Source organism: Cervus canadensis, chromosome 1 (assembly GCF_019320065.1).
Source record: "Cervus canadensis isolate Bull #8, Minnesota chromosome 1, ASM1932006v1, whole genome shotgun sequence".
Lineage (NCBI taxonomy): Eukaryota > Metazoa > Chordata > Mammalia > Artiodactyla > Cervidae > Cervus > Cervus canadensis.
The window spans coordinates 65,333,118-65,354,903 of NC_057386.1; the positions used below are offsets into that span (position 1 = coordinate 65,333,118).

At 50.8% G+C, this 21,786-nt stretch overlaps 1 protein-coding gene across 4 annotated transcripts in view; it reads right to left on the reverse strand.

Annotated features, from left to right (window-relative positions):
* Positions 1-1,879: 1,879 nt before the first annotated feature.
* Positions 1,880-21,786, reverse strand: part of FHIP1A (FHF complex subunit HOOK interacting protein 1A) — a 288,999-nt gene continuing 269,092 nt past the window's right edge. For all 4 annotated transcript variants that reach the window (XM_043484596.1, XM_043484579.1, XM_043484588.1 and 1 more), the window contains 5 exons: positions 20,745-20,935; positions 17,884-18,993; positions 9,013-9,191; positions 8,283-8,421; positions 1,880-3,078 (listed from right to left, as the gene is read on the reverse strand). In XM_043484596.1, the coding sequence (XP_043340531.1) occupies positions 2,825-3,078; positions 8,283-8,421; positions 9,013-9,191; positions 17,884-18,993; positions 20,745-20,935 (1,873 nt within the window). In that variant the 3' untranslated portion in view covers positions 1,880-2,824. The remainder of the gene's footprint in view (positions 3,079-8,282; positions 8,422-9,012; positions 9,192-17,883; positions 18,994-20,744; positions 20,936-21,786) is intronic.

A 21,786-nucleotide genomic window follows, 5' to 3' on the forward strand; every position in this document is an offset into this window, starting at 1 on the left:
CCTGAGTTATGAATCTCAGTGAAGGACGTGCTATTGCAGGGACTTGTGACTCACCCCCGCTGCCCAGGACCCCCAGGCCTGACACAGTGACCCAACCCGGGAACACCAAAGCCCATGCCCACTGCACCTTCCAACCCGCAGCACAGCGGCTGACGTGGGCCCACCACCTGTAGCCCGCCAGGCTCCTCTGTCCATGGGATTCTCCAGGCAAGAATACTGCAGTGGGTTACCATGCCCTCCTCCAGGGGATCTTCCTGACCCAGGGATCAAACCCGCGTCTCTTAACATCTCCTGCATTGGCGGGCGGGTTCTTTACCACTAACACCACCCAGGAAGTTCATCTACTTCAGTACCAAGATTTTTCCCACCAAGGATTCTGATCGCCACCTGGATGCATTCAGTATCTCCCTGTCTGCCTAGACCGGCGTTCCTCTCCCCAGACTCCTCAGGTCTGCTCGTTTTAGCTCCCGGTCTCTGTGTGTGCCCTCACGCGTGTCCATCCCACCCCCAAACATCCTTGCCCAACCCACCTGGCTGTTCAACTGCAGAGGTTCACCCGTTCCCACGAATGTACTTCCAGGTTCCTTTCTGACCTCATTTTGAGAAACCCTGGACATAATACTCCGGTGGCAGGCTGCAATGTATCCAGAAACCCGAACTAGTGTCTGCCTCCAAACAGACAGGGCTGTCCTGTGGGCTCGCTACCAGCACCTACCATGGGAGTTAATCCTGCCTCTCACTGCAGACTCGGGTCACCTCCATCCTCCTCTAAGTCTACTTCAGTACCTACTTTAAATACATACTCTTCCCCAGAGAGTGTCTTCCACATTGGGGACTGTAGTTTCCTATAATAAAGCAAGAAAAAGACCCCACACCATCACCAGATAATGGAGAACAGGGTAAATCACACCGGAAAGCTAACGGATATGGCTTCCGGATGTAACTTGAGCATCTTATATACCCAGTGAGTCCAAACTGGAAGATAAATAACTTGTGCAAAACAAAACTGGAAGCTAATAAATTACAGCCAAAACTCCATCCTTCTGCTCCTCTCTCTCCGCCTCCGAGACACTTTCTTTTCCAGTAGAAACTTGTGCAATACGAGTGGGCACTGGGAAGCCAAGAGCAGGCCAATGTGCACCGCAGCTGGCAAGCCACCTTTCTAGACAGGCAAACAGTCAGAACGCACAGTGGCTCCGTAGCTCTGGCTCCTTACCTAGACCCGAAGACTGTGAGGCTGGCTCCGAGGAGTCCCCTGGCCCCAGCCAGCGCTCCAGGGGCCTCATCCCGGGGGGAACTTGCCTGCTTTGGATACAGAGCAGCCTCAAGGTCCCTGAACACAACGGCAGCCTCAGCTCCGCAGCATCTCACGCGCTTCTCCCCTTCATGCCCCTGCTGTACTAGGGCCTGATTAAAACCCACACCAGCGCTGCCGCCAGGGTCTCAGCAAGACACCCACAAAGAGAGGAGGGAGACCTGGGGCTTCCAATTTCCTTCCAAACAGAGCTCATCCTAGTTCCAAGCTTCTCACCTGCGTACAGTACAGGGCAGTGGAATCTAATAATATCCATGAATATCAGTTGTTTATGGTCTTGTTTTTTTTAGCCCACAATTATTTTGTGTGCTTCTCCCTCTCCGTGGGAGTAGACCGAGGCTCTGAGTTTAATTATGCCTGGCGGAGTGGGCTGCAGAGCAGAGATGCGCTAATACATCACGATGGGGCCTTCTAATGAGCCCCATTACTCAGAAGGCGGCGTCTCTGTGCAGAGCGAGGCCCCAGCAGGCACTTGGCTTGGCGGGGCTCCCTATGACCTGTTGGCCCCTGCATCCCAGTTCCCAAAGAGGCTGTACAGTTCCTGTTTCTCTACAAAGTGCAACATATTAGAAAAAGCAAACAGATTTTTAAGTAATTACCAAGGTTTGTACAGACTGTATTTAGTTTACCTTTATCCTTTCCCCCACTCCATACTCCCCAAAAATACCCACCATGAGATAGTTTCACAAATGAATCAGTTTTTCATAAAACACTTAAAAAAATAACAATGGCTGTCTTCTTACATAAGCATCAGATACCATGCTTTGTTCATTAGGTTGATCAGAGTCCTAAAAACCAAAGTAACAGTTTGCATAGGCAGAGTTCATTGTGTGCAAATCTTACTAAAATAAGGCTATTTTCAGTGTTTAGGTGGTGATATAATGAGTAAAGAAAGCTCTCGAGCAAACGAGACATTTCCCTGCATTCCACATTCTCTCCAGCTATACCTGACTTCCTGGGCAGAGAGCTGAGACCAATGGATTTGCCTGCACCATAAGGGTAAGGCAACATGTGTTGGATGGAATACAAGTGTTGGAAGCAACACGCAAAAGGACGGATGATGCGGGCTTGAGTTGGAGGCAAGAGGGGCTCCATCTTTACTCCTCCCTTTGTAAGAGGGGGTCACGATGCGGAAGGCGGCAGGGGCAGGTATGTGTTCACATGCTGCTGGAGGACCAGCCCTCTGGCACAGGCACCTCCAGAAGCCACTGAGGCCTGGGGGTCACTGGGTGGACCTGTGCTCCCACTCAAAGGGATAGGAGAGCAAGGACCAAGCCCTCCTGAGGAGGAAACAAACGGAGCCCAGGAAGCCTGCCAAGGGAGCAACCACTTCAGTGGGCAGACAAGGTGGGGAAACCTGGCTGGAGAGAGAGGAGGTGCTCAGAAGGCCCCCTCCCCCAGAATCAAGTGTCGTCAGGAAGTCTCCAAGTAGAGATGTCTGTGAGCAGCTTTGCATTCAACATTCAGTCAAGACACTAGACCGCAGAAGACCAGAACCTCTATTCCAGACTACCAGCAAGCGTCGTCCGGGTCGCCCAGGACCCTGCAGCAGAGGATGGAGTGCTCCTGGGCCAGGGCGGCCAGCTCCTTCAGGAACTCGGGGAAGAGGGCGGCTGCCAGCATGGTGTCCCGCACCGGCGGGGGCAGGCTGGGGGGCGCCCCCGACACCTTGGCTCTGTTCGTCATGAAGGGCTGAAGCACTCTCGGGGGGCCATCCAAGAAGTTCTTGCCGCTTCCTGTCCTGGAGGCGTCCGAAACGGGATCTGAAACCAGAAGGCAGGCAGCCGTGGTGAGGAGCCTCCGGAAGCCCTCTGTCCACCCCTTAAGTGACGTGTGTGTGTTTGGGGCGGGGGGTGTGCATGTTCAGTTCCCACCCTGACTGGAGTCTGAAGACACGGCCCCAGCCCCCCTCTGCTTCCCTCCGAGACACTCAGATCCACCCAGCAGATCAGCTCCAGCATCAGGCATGTAACAGGAGAGTTTTACCCCAATTCCCACATGAGGCTCTACAAGCAGAAACTGTGGCAAGAATATAAGTTTATCAGGAACCGTCTGTGCCTAGGGCGAGGCAAAGGGGAAAGAGGGAAAAGGTATCTCCTCCCGCTGAGTCAGCCAAGTGAAGACTCGGGTGAGCGTGACGGTTCTCTAGGACAACAGGGGTTCCACCTGCCCTCCTGGCCTCCTGGGGTTGGAGTGACCATCCTCCCTTAGCCGGCTGAGCCAGGACCACCCCACAGGGCTGTGGAAGGCGGCCTGAGTCACACACCCCACACTGCCCACGGCCTGGGTCAGGGCTCCGGCCTCCAGGGCTTCCTGCCCCGATCCCCACCCGCTTGTGGGTGGGACCTCCAGCCTTTGGGAGGAACAGAATGGATGGAGCCTTTCCAAGGTTGGCACAATGGAGCGAAAGCTGCAGGCTCGTCAGGCCAGACTGGGAACTTTCCACCACTGTGGGCATCTCACAGCAGCAGGTGGCCTGGACCTTCCATTCAAGCAAGATTTCCAGGAGTTTCAATCTAAGTTTCAATCATGTTCATCTAAGATGATATGAACCAAATTTTGCATACCCAAGTGATTTGCATTTTCCTATCAAATCAGTTTACCAATTAAAATGGTTCAACTTACCTATTTAATTCCTGAAGATCTCCAGCGTTCCTAGCAATAGGAATTATTTATGTCTTCCTCTGTCCCCCTCTCCAACAGACTCATTACTCCCTATAAATCATTATATTCAAGCTCTTCATTATTTTGGCTGCTTTTTAGAATTCAGCCCCATTTCTCAACATTCTTCTCAGAGTGTTGCTTAACTATGGTACTAAAAATTCTTGACATTTATAGTACTTTCCACATCTCACTACTATAGTCTTTAGTGTTAAAAAAAAAAATCCTCCACTCTACTGCTTTAAATATCCCTTTAGATTACAGCTTATCACAGTTCGTGCCATAAAGAACTGGGGAAGTTGTTGAGAATCTGCTGCTACCTTTCAGCAGAAACTCACACTATGCCTTGACAAGAGCGTGAGGACAGAAGTGCTGACATCCCCGGGGACACAGCCAGCCCCCCAGCCCTGGGGGACCACACCTGAGTGACACCCCCCAGCCCTCCAGTGCCACAGCACCCAGCTCTCCAGGGGACCCGGCGGGGCCCACCCAGGAAGCTGGCCGGGACACCCAGGGAGATGGGACACGGGCACCAGACCGAGACCCACACTGCCTGTGCTGGCCCCCACCTGGCGTTCCCTGCTGTGTCTGCACACCTAAGCCTCACCAGGTTTAAGAGGTGCCAGAACAGCGGTTAAGAGCACAGACGCGGCCACCTACTGGCTGCGGGACAGCAGGCGGGCTGGTATGCCTGTCTGTACTTTCCTGTCCTCATTTCTCACAAACTCACAGGAAGATGGAGTCAACAGGTTTAATGTACACAAGGACCCTTGGTAAGTGTCAGCCATCACACTGCCATCAATTCAGTGGCCACTGACTTTATAAACCACTTCCGCTTCCTGCCCTTGGAAGTGACCCCCTGTTCGAGCCTCCCACTCATTTTATTCACCAGCTGGGGTCTGCATGCCCTTCAGCCTGGGGGTGCTGTTTCTGTTCTTACTCCTCTGTTAGACTTTGAGGTTTCTAAGAGCTGAGCCCCTAAACAGTGTGTCCTTCATGGGCCCCAACACACGCTCTCATCCACAGAAGAAGCTAATAGACATTTGCTGAATGAATGAGGGAAAGAACACGCCATCGTCAGCTGCTCCATGGAGCTGGTTCACGTCCTCATCTCCATCTTTCTCTTTCAAATTTACTCTTTCCCCACAAAGGGCTTTTGTGGATCATTTATCCAGCTTGATCCATGAATTTTAAAAGTGTCATCGCTAAGCCTCATTTACCCAGCTTGAATCCAAGAATTAACACTGTCTTCACTGATGAAGGTGGGGTAGGCCCAGTGAGGAAGGCAGAAGGCCAGCAGAAGTCCTGGCGGTGGTTCTGTCCCAGCAGCATAAAAAACTCATGGTTCTTTCTGTGAGTGAAACTCAACTCAAAAACAAGGAGACTCGAGTTATGGCCCTACCTGGCAACCAGCTAGTCACATAATGGCTTGGTGTCCTTGTCCATAAAACGGAAATAATACCTGCCTGACCCCTTCCAGAACTAGCAGTCAGGGAAAGGACTCTATACGTGAATAACAGAAAATACCACCTTGGTGGTTTGGAATTTGTATTTGAGGGAAACATGAAATGCCTGGCAAGTGGCTGAGCCTCACAGATCAAAAGTCTCAAGAGAGACAATGTACAGCAGAGAAGTCCACCCAGGCTTCTGATTGAAGCATTAGTGAGGAGGCTGGTTTCACCAGGGCCTACGTGATGGGGCAGCGCAGGCTGCGGGTCCATGAACTATACACCCCTTAAAAAGTCGTATAGAGAAGTAGGAAAGAAAGGAAGTATAAATGCCAGAACCGGGAGTGGCTTCCTAAAATGTTGCCCTGGGTCTGAAAAGCTACAGCAAAGGGTTTTCAGGATGCTGCTGGGAAGACTGGAGAAGTTAGAGAAATGAGTTACCCGGCACCTCCGTAAGGGCGTCAGAAAAGGTGCGCGGACACTAGACCCCCCAGAATGCGCCTCTCACGGGATTCTGATCACTCACTGTCCTGTGCCCCTTGAGAACCAGGCTCCCAGGCCCATCTCATTTATAAGCAATCATGTCACACACGAGTCAGGTTTGTACAAGGGACAGAGACCTTGGTCATTCTGTGAGTTGAAAGATTTTCAAAGTTGAGGAGAGAGTGTCACTTTACTAACCTGAGAGAGGTTAATTAGGAGGTTAATCTGAAAAACTCCATCAAAGGGGAGTCTTCTATCCCAAGAGACACTTCCTACAAGTCAACGTCCCCTGAGAGTCACAGGCCTTAGAAATCATCCGCCACAGCTGCCTAACTGACCACCTTAGGAGGCGGGAACAAGACCCCCTGGGCACGTATCCCGTAGCCACTGCCGTCACACAGTCTGAAGCCAGGAGCACAAGGTTTGAGTGACCCCTCCACCCCACAATGCCGCCATCTGCACCAGGATTGTGTGGGTCCAGGAGGCTGGTCAGGGCATGAGCCCCAGACTCTCTGAACCAGGCACCTGGCTGACCTCTCTGGGCCAATACCTTCAGCCCCCTTCTATGAAAACGAAGCTAACAGTACCCTGCATGTCCACTGCACACTGCTGTCTGGAAAGGAAAACTGTCTGTGAAAGCACTTTACAAACTGCAAAGTACAAATAAAGACCAAGCCCGGAGCGCAGCACAAGAAGACTCGAGTCGCCTTCTGTCTGGAGACTGCACATGGCCATGATCCTGTGTAGCTATTCCCATCTGGGGGATCGGGGGGTGGGGGTGGTCTGCTCCATTCCTGCAGCTGGGCTGACCCAGTGGCTTGGCCAACAGAATGCAGCAGAATCAACCTGTTAGGTGGGGGGGTCCCCATCTGGGGCCCCAAGAGACTGTGTCTTCTGCTCCCACTACCCTACAGCCATGAAGCTGCCAAGTCAGGGCAAACCCACTGGATGATGAGTAACACAGACCCCATCACCCCATCACCCCGGCTGGCAGCCACCGGTGTGAGGCAGGCCATCCCAGACGCCCAGCCACGCTGAGCAAGTCCTGCCAGCAGCAGCCATGCTCACCCAGAGCAGCAGATCCACCTGGCAACCACACAGACTCACGAGCACGTGTGATCACTGTGTTTGGAGTCTTTTGCGGTGGTTTATTACGCACAAAAGCTAACGCACACTGCTCTCTCAGGGTGAGTCACGGCAGCGCGCCCCCTGCTCAGGAGGGACAAGCCAACAGGCTGACTGTCCCGAGGCTAGCAGAGGCCACAGGGAACCTGCAGCCCACCTTCCTACAGACGGGGGGCTCTCCTCCAAGACTGGCCACCAGCTCGTCTCCACGGCCCGTGCTTGAAGCTTCCCCCTCACGTCGCCAGTGGCACAGGGCCTCCTTTCTTTCAGAGTCTGTCTTGCAGTGTTCTAATCACCTTTCACACCCTGAATTCTGCAGTCAGAAAGGACTCGAGAGATGGAAGACAAATCTTCACTTGAGAGTCGAGGCCTAAGTCCCGTGAAGAGAAGGGACCAAGAACAGACAGCTACACGGTGGCCAGGGCCTGCCGTCAGAGGGCGGGGCCTTCCCAGCTTCCCTCAGCGGTGTAACACTGCTCTGGATTACACTCCTGCCTCTCACTGCAAATCGTGTTTCCCATCACGTGCTTTAGCCCCGGACCGACAGCCATGCTCTCTCTGCTGTCCGCCAGCCACAGAGAAGCCTGACTTGTCTCAAGGGAGATGAACAGAAGCTGGCTCAGTAAGACAGGCAGCTATTGTCAAATCTGTGTGACCAGAGCTTAATTTAGGCTGGGCAGCCCTTTCCCCAGGCCCAGTGGCCAGCAGGGCCCCTCAGGTTCCTAACCGCATCACCTGATCGACCAGCCCTCCAGAGCCCATGGAAAGGCATCTTGGAAGGTTTAAGGTGCACATTAACTTTACTTCTCTTGCTCCAGATGAATGGTTTTCACCTTCTGGAGCCCTAAAGCACATTTATTTGGGGCTCAAAAGTCTCTGAAAACATAATAAGTACAATGGATGCCCTCCTTGGGGTAGGACCAACCAAACTGTGCACATAAGGCTTCTGTCTGGACAAGTCATTTATTCTAGAAACAGCTCCCACATCAGTCCTGCCCTGAACTACCCTAGGTTAGGAAAACAAATGTCTTGCTAGACCCTCCAAAGTGGGACCAGGCTGCGTATGGGTGGGGCAGATGTTCCTTTTGGTTTAAGGACACTCAGGGTAAAAATGGAAATGTTTTTTGAGGTTTTTTTTTTCTGAGATGCTTTTAGCATCCAGGAGCTGGTGCAGCACCCAGGACCCCAAGTCGGGAGGCTGGGGGAATGGGAGCAGCTGACAGGGAGGGACAGGGGAGGGCCCCGCTGACCTTTGGTGGGTGTCTCGGGGCTCGGATCGAAGAGGTCCACGCGGAAGAGCAGGTACTGCTGGGCTTGTATGAGGAGGCCAGCGAAGTCTCTCTCCACGGAGGCGAACTGTTCAATCTTATTCTTCACGGACGCGAGGACCTGTCAAAACCAGCACTAATGACGCTAATACTTCAGCACGGAGTTCTGCTCTGCGTTATCAGGACATCTGTAAGGCACAGCCCCCACTGCAGGAACGACGGGGTTTTAACTGCCTGGGTGTTCTGGGGGGAGTGGTGCTCTCAAAACATCAAATCAAACAAGCTTCAAATCTTCAGTTTGTCTAGAATGATCCACACAACCAGCGTAAAAGGACCGGGCTGGAGAGCAAATGAGAGCAGGGGAGAGGGGCGGGGCCGGAAGCAGGAGCGGGACCTGCACATCAGCCACGCCTCTGGCAGCAGCTGTGTGCAGACGAACGGGGCGGGGCCGGGAGCTGGGCCTATGCATCAGCCACGCCTCTGGCAGCAGGTGTGCGCAGGCACACGGGGCGGGCCCGGGGGCAGAGCCTATGCATCAGCAGGCGCATGGGGCGGGGCCGGGGTGGGGGGCCGGGGGCGGGCCTATGCATCAGCCAAGCCTCTGGCAGCAGGTGTGCGCAGGCCCACGGGGCGGGGCCGGGGGCGGGGCTGGGGGCTGTGCATCAGCCACGCCTCTGGCAGCAGGTGTGCGCAGGCTCTCGCCGGGCGGTACCTGGTACAGGGAGCGCACGCTGGGCTGGAAGACCATGTTGGTGTTGAGCAGGAAGGATCGCAGGAGGGGCTGCGGGTAGCTGGCCAGCTGTGTGATGATGCCAATGAGCAGCAAGTTCACGTGCAGCGAGTTCTCCAGCATGTTCTCCAGCTTGGACAAGACGACGCTGATGAACGGGCCTGCGGAAGGACACGAGGCTCAGGGCCGGCTGGGCGCAGGAGCCGTCTCTCCTGAAGACCAAGCAGTCAGGGGGCTGCGGCGGGGGCATTGGGGGCAAATCAAGTTCAGACAAGTGCAGCGGAGGGGACCAGGTCGACTGGTGCCTCAAAACCAAACCACGAGGCATACCACCGCCACAAAGACAAAGCAGAAACCCGTGCTTTGGGAGCTAGTATTTTGACTCCCTGAGCAGTTTTAATACTTTGAAAATTATCATGGACCTTAGAAAAAATGACAAGTGATTTAATTTTTAAAACCGAAATGTACTTTTCATACTATTTCTGTATCTCCTGGGGCTGCCAATGCTTTAAAACATGGCACTCTTCATTCCCTGATGGTGCATGCTATAGCCAACAATGCCAAGACTGTAGCCCATCAGGCTCCTCTGTCCATGGAGTTCTCCGGGCAAGAATACCAGAGTGGGTTGCCATTCCCTTCTGCAGCGGATCTTGCCCATCCAGGGATCTAACCCATTTCTCCTGTGTCTCTTACACTGCACCCACTGAGCCATCAGAGAAGCCCTCATGCTCTATAGGGTGTCATGCAAACATTAGCGGCCATCAAAAGTTTAACAAAGTCTTCCTGTTGTTAAAGAATAGCAAATACCTACAAACTATGTTTACCAACAGCAGCATTGAGAAGGGGGGGTGGGGGGTGGTCACAGAACCGATGGACAAGACTCTGTACTCCCAGTGCAGAGGGCCCAGGCTCTATCCCTGGTCAAGGAACTAGATCCCTCCTACAATAATTAAGACCCAGAGCAGCCAAATAAATGAATATTTTTTTTAAAAAAAGAGAATATGAGAGGTGAAGGAGGCCTTGGCTATAATTTTAGAGCCACAACTTTAAGCTATGGAGGGGAGAGACTCAGTGCTCAATTTGGGGAACTGGAGTCCGGTGTGTCCAAGTTTCCTTAAACAAGAAATTCCCTTAGACTGTAAAAGCAGTTCATTTAAAAAAAATAGACAAAAAGAAGCTTCAACTAATTTGGGTCACTAGAAAAATAATATGCTTTTCATTTGAGTTGACTGAAGACAAGGAAAATCCAGAAAATAAATCTGGCATTAATAAAATTACTTGAAGATGTTTTCCATTTTCACCATAAAAGTGGTCCATTAAGCAAAATCAATGAGAATTTTCTATTTCCCCCAGTGGAGCTATTGATGATGCCTCTAAACCATGGCATGTTTTTGACAAAAGCACATAACCCCTGATGAATAAACATGCCTTGTGAAGATTTCACCAACATTAATATGGGTTTAACAAAAACATACTCCATCACAAGGTGCTTCATTCAGAAGCCTTGGTAGTGGGAGAGGCTAAACCTTTGTAAGAAGGCAGACGCTATCTGTGAGAAACGGGAAAAGCAAACCTAAGCCTCTTCCCCACGCTGACAAGTAACAGAGTCCTGGCACTATTTCTGCCACTACAAACACAGATGCTGTCACTGAGGCACCTTAGAGCCCAGGAGACACCTTCCATCTGTGTGTCAAGACTGGCCCCAACTTCCCCTTCCCTGGGAGTGGGCGGAGCTCCTGAGTCACTGTTCATGACACAGGGAGGTCAATGAATTCTTCGAATAGAGAGCCCCTGCTTACAAAACAAAGCTGGAGACAGTGCCAACCACATCCAGAAACTCTGGACTGCAACACCACTATGACAGAAACTTGATGGGGCTCCACCAAGAACCCCCAAAATGTCACCAGCAGCTCTACTTAATTCTAGTCTTCCAGGCAGATCTACCAGGGGAAGGCTGCTGTCCTTACTCCCCGACCCCAGCCTGGGCTCACGCCCTCCCCGACCCTGCTCCCCTGCAGTCCCTGGGACTCAGTCCCTGGGACTTCCAGAGGAACGAGACAGGTGGCTCAGGTGATACTTGGGTGGGAAGAGCCTCCTATAAAACATATCTCCTTGGACTTCCCTGATGGTAAAGTGAATAGGAATCCATATGCCACGAATAAACATGCCTTAGGAAGATTTCACCAACATTAATACGAGTTTAACAAAGACATACTTCATCACAAGATGCTTCATTCAGAAGCCTTGGTAGCGGAAGGGGGTAAACCCAGGGGACACGCGTTTGAGCCTTGGTCCAGGAAGATCCTACATGCTATGGGGCAGCTGAGCCTGTGCACCACAGCTCCTGAGCCTGCGCTCCCGAGCTCGGGAACCACAGCTACTGCGCCCTCAGGCCGCAGCGACTGGAGCCCACGTGCCTAGAGCCCATGCTCCAAAACAAGAGAAGACACCGCAGTGAGGAGTCTGTGCACCACAACGAAGAGGAGCCCCTGCTCACTGCAGTGAGAGAAAGCCTACGCAACAACAAACACCCAGTGCGGCCAAAAATAAGTTAATTTTAAAAAACCTCCTTAATGAGAGCCCTCACCTTCCTGGCCACCCTACAGACACAGAAGCCGCGCAGTGCAGTGGCAGTACTGACGGTCCATGTCCAGCACTACTGTCAGGGAGGGAACCCAGCCTGCCACCATGCCCAGGACAGTCCCGTCATCACTGTCTCACCTGAACAACAGGGTATCAGGTCAAGGTCAGCAGACTGTCTATAATCTACTAACACTGTTAATTACAGCTTCTTAGGCATGTGCAATAAGAAACATATTAAACCCTTTCAAGTTCCTGTTTTATTCTTAGTCGATTGTAGCACTTTAAAAAACCTCCTGAGCGAAATGCAGGAGGAAGGGGAAATGGGCAAGCAGCTGAAAATGAGAAAACTCCGTTATAGTTCAGAAAGCCACAGGTGTGTGTGGGAATGAGGGTGTATTTTTTCCGTTCTGGGAAGACAGATTAACTCCACACCCATAAATACTGAATTTTCAGAACAACAAATGATATGTCATTCCCTTCTCTCCCCTCAGGCCCTCTTCCCCTGCTTCAGTGACCCCCACCCTGACGGGTGCTTCCTAATTCCTAGAGGCGCCACCCTCATTCTGAGCCTCAGCTCTGCTGACTCCACCTGGGAACAACCTCCCGAACGCAGACCATCACCTCCACCTCCCCTGCCAGCACTGCCCGAGGCCAGTCTCCTCACCTGTCTGGTGTTCAAGTAACAGTTTTTCTATTTTAATAAAGATTAAAATGATTGAAAAATTTTCTTCTTCTAAGAGTATAGGGGTATAAAATAAGGACTAGACCTCCTGCCAGAGGCAACTCCTGTTAACAGACCCAAGTGCATTCTTCCAGCAACGTTTCATGTATATAATAAATATAATAATTATCATTAAAAACATTAATCACTTACTATGTGCCAGGCAGTGTTGTAAGCACTTTTCATGTAATGACTTACTTAAATATTCACAACAACCCTACAAAGTGTGTTTATTGTTGAGTTGGCCAAAAAAGTTCACCTGGGTTTTTCCATAAATGTGACCCAATTGAACTTTTTGGCCAACCCAATAGTTATCCCCAGGCTGCAGTCCATGGGGTCGCTAGACTTGGATACGTCTTAGCAGCTAAACCACCACCACCAAAGACGATGCAGAATGTCACAGGCACAGTGACTAAGTGGAGTCACAATTCTCATTCAGGCCATCTGCTTCCAGCGTCAGTACTCTTAACGAACACACTGCCTTGCTCCCCAGGGTGAGTGAGTGTATGTGTGTGTGTCTGTCTACCTCCTGGTAGTTTTTTGAAATAAATGATAAAATGACAATACTGTCTACACACTGTTCAGCCTCTCGTTTTTGCACTACAGTGTCTCCCACAGAGACTGTGCCGTATCACCATGCACAGAGCCATCTTGTTCATTCACAAGACATCCGGTTGCCATGGGTGTTACATGAGCAAAACAGTCCCCTACTGGCAGACGCTTAGGTGACTTCTGTTATAAGTAATGCTTCAATGAACATCTCTGTGTAAGCATCTCCGCTCATCATGTGACCACAGCTGTGAAAATGTTCCTGCAGACACTATCACTCCTGCATTCTGAATCCAGATACAATGACAAGCCTCTTACTTGGATCTTCCTGGCACCAGCCTCTCCTCACTCCAATGCTCTCCCCACAGTCTTCAAGACTGGCCTTTCCAAACAGGAATCTGGTCACACCACTCACCCACTCTGACGGGCAGTCTTCAGGGCCTGGAGCACAAGCCCCCACTCCTCAGCGTGGCCTGAGGGCTCCCTGCGTCAGCGTACACCAATCTTGTGGCTTCCTCTCTACTCCCGATATCCAGGCCCTGTCACCCCCGGGTGGTGGCAGGCCCCTTCTCTTCACCTGTTGTTTCCCCTGCCTGACTGCCGTTCTCAGCTGCTTTTACCCAGAACCTTCTGTCCTCTATGGCCCCTCTCTGTGAAGCCTTTCCAACTGCCCGCACTGGGCCCCCATAGGATTTGGACACTATGACTAATAATACATTTCTCATGAAGAGCATACAGTTCTTTGTTGATGTCACCTCTGAAAGTCTACAGTTCCCTTCATTTCTGTGTCCTTAGTATTTAGCACAGAGTATCAGGGGATTGATGAAAGATTGCTGAATGCATGAATAAATAAAATAAATTAGATAATGAAATGGAATGCTCTGATTTTGTTGAGTAGTAAATTCATTTCTGCAGAAATTAGGATTCCATGGAGAGTGCATGGTAAGTCACTTCAGTTGTGTCCAACTCTTTGCGACCCCATAGGCTGTAGCTCTCCAGTCTCCTCTGTCCGCGGGATTCTCCAGGCAAGAAAACTGGAGTGAGCTGTCATTTCCTCCTCCAGGAGATCCTCCCAACCCAGGGATTGAACCCGTATCACCTGCAGCTCCGTATTGCAGGCAGATTCTTTACCACTGAGTCACCAGGGAAGCCCTCCATGGAGAGAGGGAAGTTAAACCAAATGCTGCAGAACAAACTCAGAAGTTTGGACATGACAAAGTTCACATACATGGGGAGAGAAAAGAAGCTGTACAAGGTTGAAAGGGGGAAACAGACAAGGTTTCAGTTAAAATTACCTATATGTATCCAAATCTCAGATTATGGTTTGTTGATTTTCAGGTGTACCATATTCAAAATATTGGTATTATTTAATAGGTGATGTATTAGATTTTTTTTTTTTTTTTGCCCTAAGTTAACTGTGTGGATCACAACAAACTGTGGGAAATTCTTCAAGAGATGGGAATACCAGACCAGCTTACCTGCCTCCTGAGAAACCTATGTGCAGCTCAAGAAGCAACAGTTAGAACTGGACATGGAACAATGGACTGGTTCAAAATTGGGAAAGGAGTATGTCAAGGCTGTGTATTGTCACCCTGCTTATTTAACTTCAATACAGAGTACATCATGAGAAATGTCAGGCTGGATGAAGCACTAGTTGGAATCAAGATTATCGGGAGAAATATCAATAATCAGATACACAGATGGCACTACCCCTATGGCAGAAAGCAAAGAGGAATTAGAGTGTCTTGATGAAAGTGAAAGAGGAGAGTGAAAAAGCTGGCTTAAAACTCAATATTCTAAAAACTAATGGCATCTGGTCCCATCACTTCATGGCAAATAGATGGAGAAACAATGGCAACAGTGACACACTTTATTTTTTTGGACTCCAAAATCACTGCAGTCAGTGACTACAGCCATGAAATCAAAAGATGCTCGCTCCTTGGAAGAAAAGCTATGACATCCCAGATAGTATGTTAAAATCAGAGACACTACTTGCCAACAAATGTCTGTCTAGCCAAAGCTGTGGATTTTCCAGTAGTCATCTATGGATGTGAGAGTTGGACCATAAAGAAGGCTGAGTGCTGAAGAATTGATGCTTTCTAACTATGGTGCTGGAAGAGACTCTTGAGAGTCCTTGAACTACAAGGAGATCAAACCAGTCAATCCTAAAGGAAATCAGTCCTGAATATTCTTTGGAAGGACTGAGGCTGAAGCTGAAACTCCAATTCTTCGGCCACCTGATTCAAAGAGCTGACTCATTTGAAAAGACCCTGATGCTGGGAAAGATTGAAGGAAGGAGGAGAAGGGGATGACAGAGGAAGAGATGGTTAGATGGCGATATCATCAATTCAATGGACATGAGTTTGAGCAAGCTCCAAGTGATGGTGATGGACAGGGAAGCCTGGCGTGTTGCAGTCCATGGGGTTGCAAAGAGTCGAACATAACTGAGCAACTGAACAACAATACTTTGCTTCCTCAATTTACTTAGTGCCCAGGGATGAAGCTCCTCTATAAGAAGGCCAGTATTCTGAAGAACAATCTTCACTAGCAGTGGGTAGTCCTGCTGTCCTGGAGAACACAGCATACAAACTTGGAAGTCCTGCTGAGTGAGAGCAGATGTGGTACCTGGCGGGCAGAGCTGGTGTTAGCTCTGTCCTTCCTCCCACCAAACTCTGCCTCCGCCTGTGGTAGGCCAGCGCCCTCATGCTCCCCACCCTCCCCTCATCAACTGGGACAAGCCAGACTGTCTAATCCTTTTTACTTATGATTGATTGATTGAGTTTTAATTAAAACCCATTTACACTGAAATGTTATCTCAGCTAGAACTTCAAGCCTTGTAATTGTGCAATTAAAAGCCTTCTACCTGTTTAAACAAATTTTCAGTCATCAGTAAATAGATGAAGAAATGTTGGAGGAGGTGGAAGAGCGCGCTGAGATCATGTCAGCCAACTGGTTGCACCCGAAGATGCTGTGACTTCATGGGTGATGAGTGATCCAAGCAGGTGGGAAGGGGGCGTGGTCTTTCCCCACCAAGCCGTCCCTTCCTGGCCGGGGAAGGACGAGCCTCAGCTGAGGCTGCTGGGGGCTGCCTGTGGTGACAGTAATGACGCGGCCCATCCTCCACCCCCAGGATCACATTTGGCTGTCCCAGGGTTAGGACACCAAGGCCATGTGGCTGAAGTGCCCAAGTCAGGAGTCCCCACAGGCCTGATGCAAGGCCGGTCTGTTCCTCTGGGATGCTGGCTCCTTCAGGACCCTCTCCTCTCACTGAACACCTTTCAGGCGTCCCACCTCAGCTGCCCCCAAGCCCAGGGAAACTCCCTCTGTGCCATGATTTCCAGATTCAGACTGTAAGGGGGAAGGACCCTGTGGGGCCTTCCCAGGACAGACCTCCCTCATGTCTCCTGCCTGCCTCTTGTCTGCAGAGAAAACTTTAGCCAAAGAAAAAATTTAATCAGAAAACTACAAAAGCAAAGGAAAATAGTCAAGCAAGACAAAATAATAACACTTTAGCCGTTAAACAAAATCAAGGACCTCTAGTTCCTCTTCAAAGGCTATAGATAAAAGTCTAAGTGATGTCCTGTGAGCTGTTTTGCAGATGTTTTTCAAACCCCCACCAGATAGAAAAAGTTAACTACATGATGACCAGACTCTGGCCATGACCTAAGCTGCCAGAATTCTGAGAACTGGCCCCAAAGTAATAGGAACAAACCAACCCTGGAACTGGAGATTCTGCAAACAACCAAGATGATGTTAGTCAGAGTACTGCAAGACTAATTTCAAGATGACGGTCAGAGCTGACAATGCCTGTTCTGCATGTGGTCCCCTCCCTCCGCCTATGCACACCCGAAGCTCCCCTTTAAAAGCTCTTGCCCCCAATCAGCAGTGGGGAGTTGGCTTTTGGACATGAGTCCACCTTCTCCCCAGGTTGCCAGCCTCCTGAATAAAGCAGTCTTTCTTTTCCTACCAACACGTGTCTCTCAAGTATTAGCTTTCAATCAGTGAGCAGCCAAATTGGACTTTGGTAATAAATTTACTTGGCTAATAATTTAATAATAATAATTCTACCATAATTCCTCACCTCAAGCCACTTACCTGATACCCTATCCTAGCCCTTTGCCTCTTCCATGATTTCTACCCACTGTTAGGGGTATACCACTGGAACACACCCATTCTTTTATTAGAGTGATGAGTTTATGTGGATCTGCTCTACTCATTTTTGGATGAAGATTTTGTGATTAATTGAAATGAGTTCCCAGGCAAAGGCATGACTAACTCCAATGGCCTGTACTGTCTTTATATAGCCTCACTGATTCAAGGGGTATTCTGAGCACCTACTGTATGCTCTGTCCACTGCTCAGAACCAGGCACAGAGCAGAGACCATGCCAACAACTGTGCCCTCATGGAGCACACGAGCCAGTGGAGGAAATCGGAATTGTTTTTTAAAACAATTAACGTATAAAACATATAAAAACAAATGCTAAGGAGAAAAATAAATTAAGACTAGAGGAGGAGAAGGGGATAACAGAAGATGATATGGTAGAATGGCATCACTGACTCAATGGACATGAGTCTGAGCAAATTCCAGGAGATGGTGAAGGACAGTGAAGCCTGGTGTGCTCCAGTCCATGAAGTCGCAAAGAGTCAGGCACAACTTAGTGACTGAACACCAAAAAAGAAGAAATGAGGCTATTAAATAATGAGACCAGACTTCTTGTGGGGTTTAGTGAGTCCTGTTGGCCTCTCAATAGAAGTTACTTAATGGCAAAATATAACCTCCAATTTGCTTGGGGGAGCAGGCGGGGGAAAAGACAATCATTGCAAGATGATAAAATAAGATAAAAATGAAACCACTCCTCCCTGCTCCTTACAAAAATACTTCCACCCCTCTGGTAGGTAAACTGAGAATGCCCCTTACCTGCACCTACCTCACTCCTCTGATGCAATACGTACAAGTACTTTCAAAAGCAGAAACCACAAAGCAATCTGAGGGCGTCACCTGTAAACGGGGTGCTCTGCATCCTTGCAGGACGGTGACTGGCAAAGGCAGCTTCGTCTCGCACTCTGAATGGGGATGGCGGGGTCTCTGTGGGGGGCGCCTCAGCTATGAAAGAGTCAAAGTCATCGTCCTCCTCCTCTGGGTCCTTCCCCTCCTCCTCCTCTTCCCCTTGGCTCCCGTCTTTCTCCCCCTCCGGCTCCTTTGTGACCAGCAAGGCATCTGGTGAGGAGAGATCCTGCTCCATCAGGCCCTCGGTGCTGGAACCCAGCTCTTTAATGATCTGGTCGTACTGGGCCATGAAATCTTCACCCTCGGGGCTAGCCGCTGTTGGCTGGGCACCAGGCTCCACCTCGGGGCTGGGGGCTGCTAACTCAGGGGTTGGCTCTGGGGTGACCTCGGCCTCGTTCTCTGGTTCTGGGTCCCTGGACACACTGTGGGGCATGTCCGAATCGTCCCTGCTATGTTCCTCCTCCGAATCCGTCTCTGGTTCAGGGCCAGGCAGAGGGCCGTTGTTCAGGGGGGCACCCTGGATCTGGGTCTGGGCTGGGGGCCCCATGGAGTCCTCCTGTGAACCATGGGCGTCTTCAGCATCCTTCTCAGCACACAGCCTGTACACCATCACATCGTCCTGGAAGTCAGATTCTTCGATGTAGGCCCCTTTGAAGAGCAGGATGGCGTTCTTCTTCATCTCCTGGATGTGTTTGGGGGGGTCCACGGGGGCCGGGGGACTGGCGTTCTCAGCATCCTCATACGGCCCGGGGGAGCCCCCGCCGGTCCCCGAGGAGATCCCGGTGTCGTAGCTGTCATCCCACTCCAGCTCTGTGTGGCTCTTCTCCTTCCGGGTCGCCCCAGGGACCTGCTGCAGAAGCCGGAGCACAGGGGAGGTGGCGCCGGGGGGCCTCTCCTCCGGCGGGCCCAGGCAGAATGCCTCGGGGTCAGGGGAGTCTCCGTCGTACAGGGCGGACCACACGCGGCAGTCCCGCATGCAGCGGAGGATGTTGGTGTGGGCCTCCCAGAGGTACTGCAGGTAGCTGATGTCCAGGGCTTTGCCGTACTCCACGATGCAGGCCGATGGCGCGAATGCCTCGGGTAGTGGTGGCTCCGTGGGCCCTGCCCCAGGAGACACACGAGTCAGAACGGGGTGCAGCTCTGCAGGGCTGCCCAGGCCCTGTCCCCCCAAGCCACTGTGGTTCTAAAGGTTTCTGATCATGATTCTCAAAGAACAAAAAAAATGGTTACATTTTTAGGAAGAAAAAATAAAAACAGAAACTCTACCCTGACAGAAGACAGAAGACAGAAAACCAACCTGGCCACTGCCAGCGGAGGTCTGTTAACTGGTGTCAGTCTTTGAGAAATTGGAGCTAATGACGGCAAACTCTCAAGCTGGGGGGGAGGATTAGGTGAAGTAATACTTCCAATATGGCACCTGCCATAGAGCAGGTCAGAATTAAAAAGATTTTTGCTTTGACTCTAAAGTAGAAAGCCTATATAATCCGTGAACTTGGAAAACAGATTTTCTCTAGAAAACCCTGGGTTTTTTCGAAAAGCCTGTTAATTCATTCTGCCATCCTGAGAATTACTGGGAGTTTTATGTTCCAAGTAGTGTCTTGTGATAAATTTTCATATTCACTACCAAAACAGCCCCTTTACCCTAAGAATGATACACTGACTACCTCTGATGTTAAAAAGCTCTCAACCATGTAACTGAAATAGCTATGCAAACATCTGCATTGAAGTTTACATTTCCTTTAGGAGAAAAATGGACTCTCACAAGGGCAAACATAAATTCTACCATTTCTTAAAACATCCACCACCCAGCAGGCGCTTTATCGGTGCTGTCGAATTTAATCCTCACAACAAGCCTATGTGGAGACACTGTTTTCTCCATTTACAGGATGATGAAATTGAGGCTCAGAGACAAAGATCACCCGAGAGCCAGTGGCAGAGACACAAGTCAAGCAACAAGTCCTACTCATTACCTCCCCAAGTCAAGGTCATCTCACGTCAACCTCTCTCCTTACTTCGTTCAAGCCTCTTCATTATCTAAAATAAGGGCTAACTCTACCTTAGCTATAGCCAACTCCAACCCCCGGCCCCATTTTGTTTAAAAAGACGTGCGAATACCACACATCTCATGCTTGTACACTGAGGAGGCTGCTAGGAAGCCTAGTGAGAACTGAGGTCTGGGGACACTGACCAGGTGAGAGCTGGGCGTGTCAGTGAATCCTTATTACAACTTCAAGACGCAGAAAAGGACCCCGAGCTAGTCAGTCACAAAAGAGGCAGGACTCAGTGCAGCGCTCCCTGTCTGCCAAGAGAGACACACATCCAGGAGAGGTGGCATCTGGTATCCTCCTGTTTGTAAAGATTATCACCAGAGAGGGCTGCCTGGGAGGCTGGGACGCGGGACCCTGTGCTTCAGTGCTTACACCTGGACATGCATCTCCTCCTCCCCTCCAGCAACAGAATACAAAGAAGCTATGAGGAACTAAAAATAACCGCATGCATGCACAGATGGGGCAAATGATGAAAAACAGCATACAAAAAGGCCAAAGCTGGACCGCCACTCCTGCGGTGCCAGAAGCAACAGGGCACTGAGCATGGTCCCAGCACCGGCAGCCTCCGGGGGTCGGCAGACCACCTAAGCCAGCCCTCTGACCCCACCTACCGGTTCACCCCCACCCTCACCCCACTTAAGGGACCAGCCTGGCCCCCGGCTTGGGGAGCAAGCAAAGGCATCTGCTTCTTATTCTTGGGCTGCAGCAAGAGGCCCGGGAAAGCCCTGCCTGAATTCCTCCCCTGGCCTCTTGTCAATTTGTATTGCTTCAAGGGTCAGGGATGCAGGTCAGCAACACCCCTACCTGGGCTATCACGCGTGCACTTTGACCAGAGAATATAATCCCTCTCCTGGTTCCCAAGCGTCAGGGTGATCCCGCTGGAGCAACAGACGGGGGTCAGGGCGAGCAGCTTGGCCGCAGACACAGAGTAACAGTCTCTCTCCTTCACAGCCCACCTCTGACTCAGCATCATGTGATTGCAAGGGATCAGATACCTGGAAGACAAGAAGGGCCGCGTTCAGAGTCTGCAGGTCCATTCCTGTGATCAGGGGAGCTCATCCTTTCTGCACTTTCACTCCAGCCCTCTACCAGCCTCACTCCCGAGCTTAAAACTTGTCAAGGGCTTCTTTTTTCTGACAGCAGATTTAAGGGCCTTCACAGGTTAACATCCCCAAGCTTCCCGTCTCTTCATCGATGTGCGATCCCTCTGTGCCCTGGGCCTTTACCCTTGCTATAACCTCCCCTGCAGTATGCTGCCCCCTCCCGCCAGACACATGCCTTGTCATCTTGCAAACTCCAACTTCAGTGCCACTTTCTCCAGGAAGGCATCCGGGCTTCCTACTCCAAAACTGGAGATACCCTCTCCCTCCACTACGCTCATGGCCCTCTGCTAAGGCACTGCTCTCAGAATCACAGTTATTTTGGTGTCTGCCTTCTCGACATGATGTGCTACCGGAAGCAGCACCTCCTTCAGGCGTTCTGCCTCATGATCCCACGGTCAGTGCTCAGAGTGGGCCCCGAAGCACAGCAGCTGCACAAGAAGGCAAAGCCCCTGTCAGAGCACCAGCCTCCTCTCGTGTTCTCCCGTGGGGCCATGAGAATATCTTGTGCTGCAGTGTTCTGGCACCAGTTCTGAAGGGGGTGTAAGGGTGGGGGGTGTCCCCATACCACCAAGCACGCAGTGCTCCAGACTGAAGGTGTCCTTCGGTTCAACTCAAGTCTGACACTGTCTGTTTGGAGATGGCAGGGGCGCCCACGGGGTGAGGGTTCGGTCCTACAAGACTTCCCAACACACACACACACACACACACACACACTTCAGATACACACACACACACACACACAC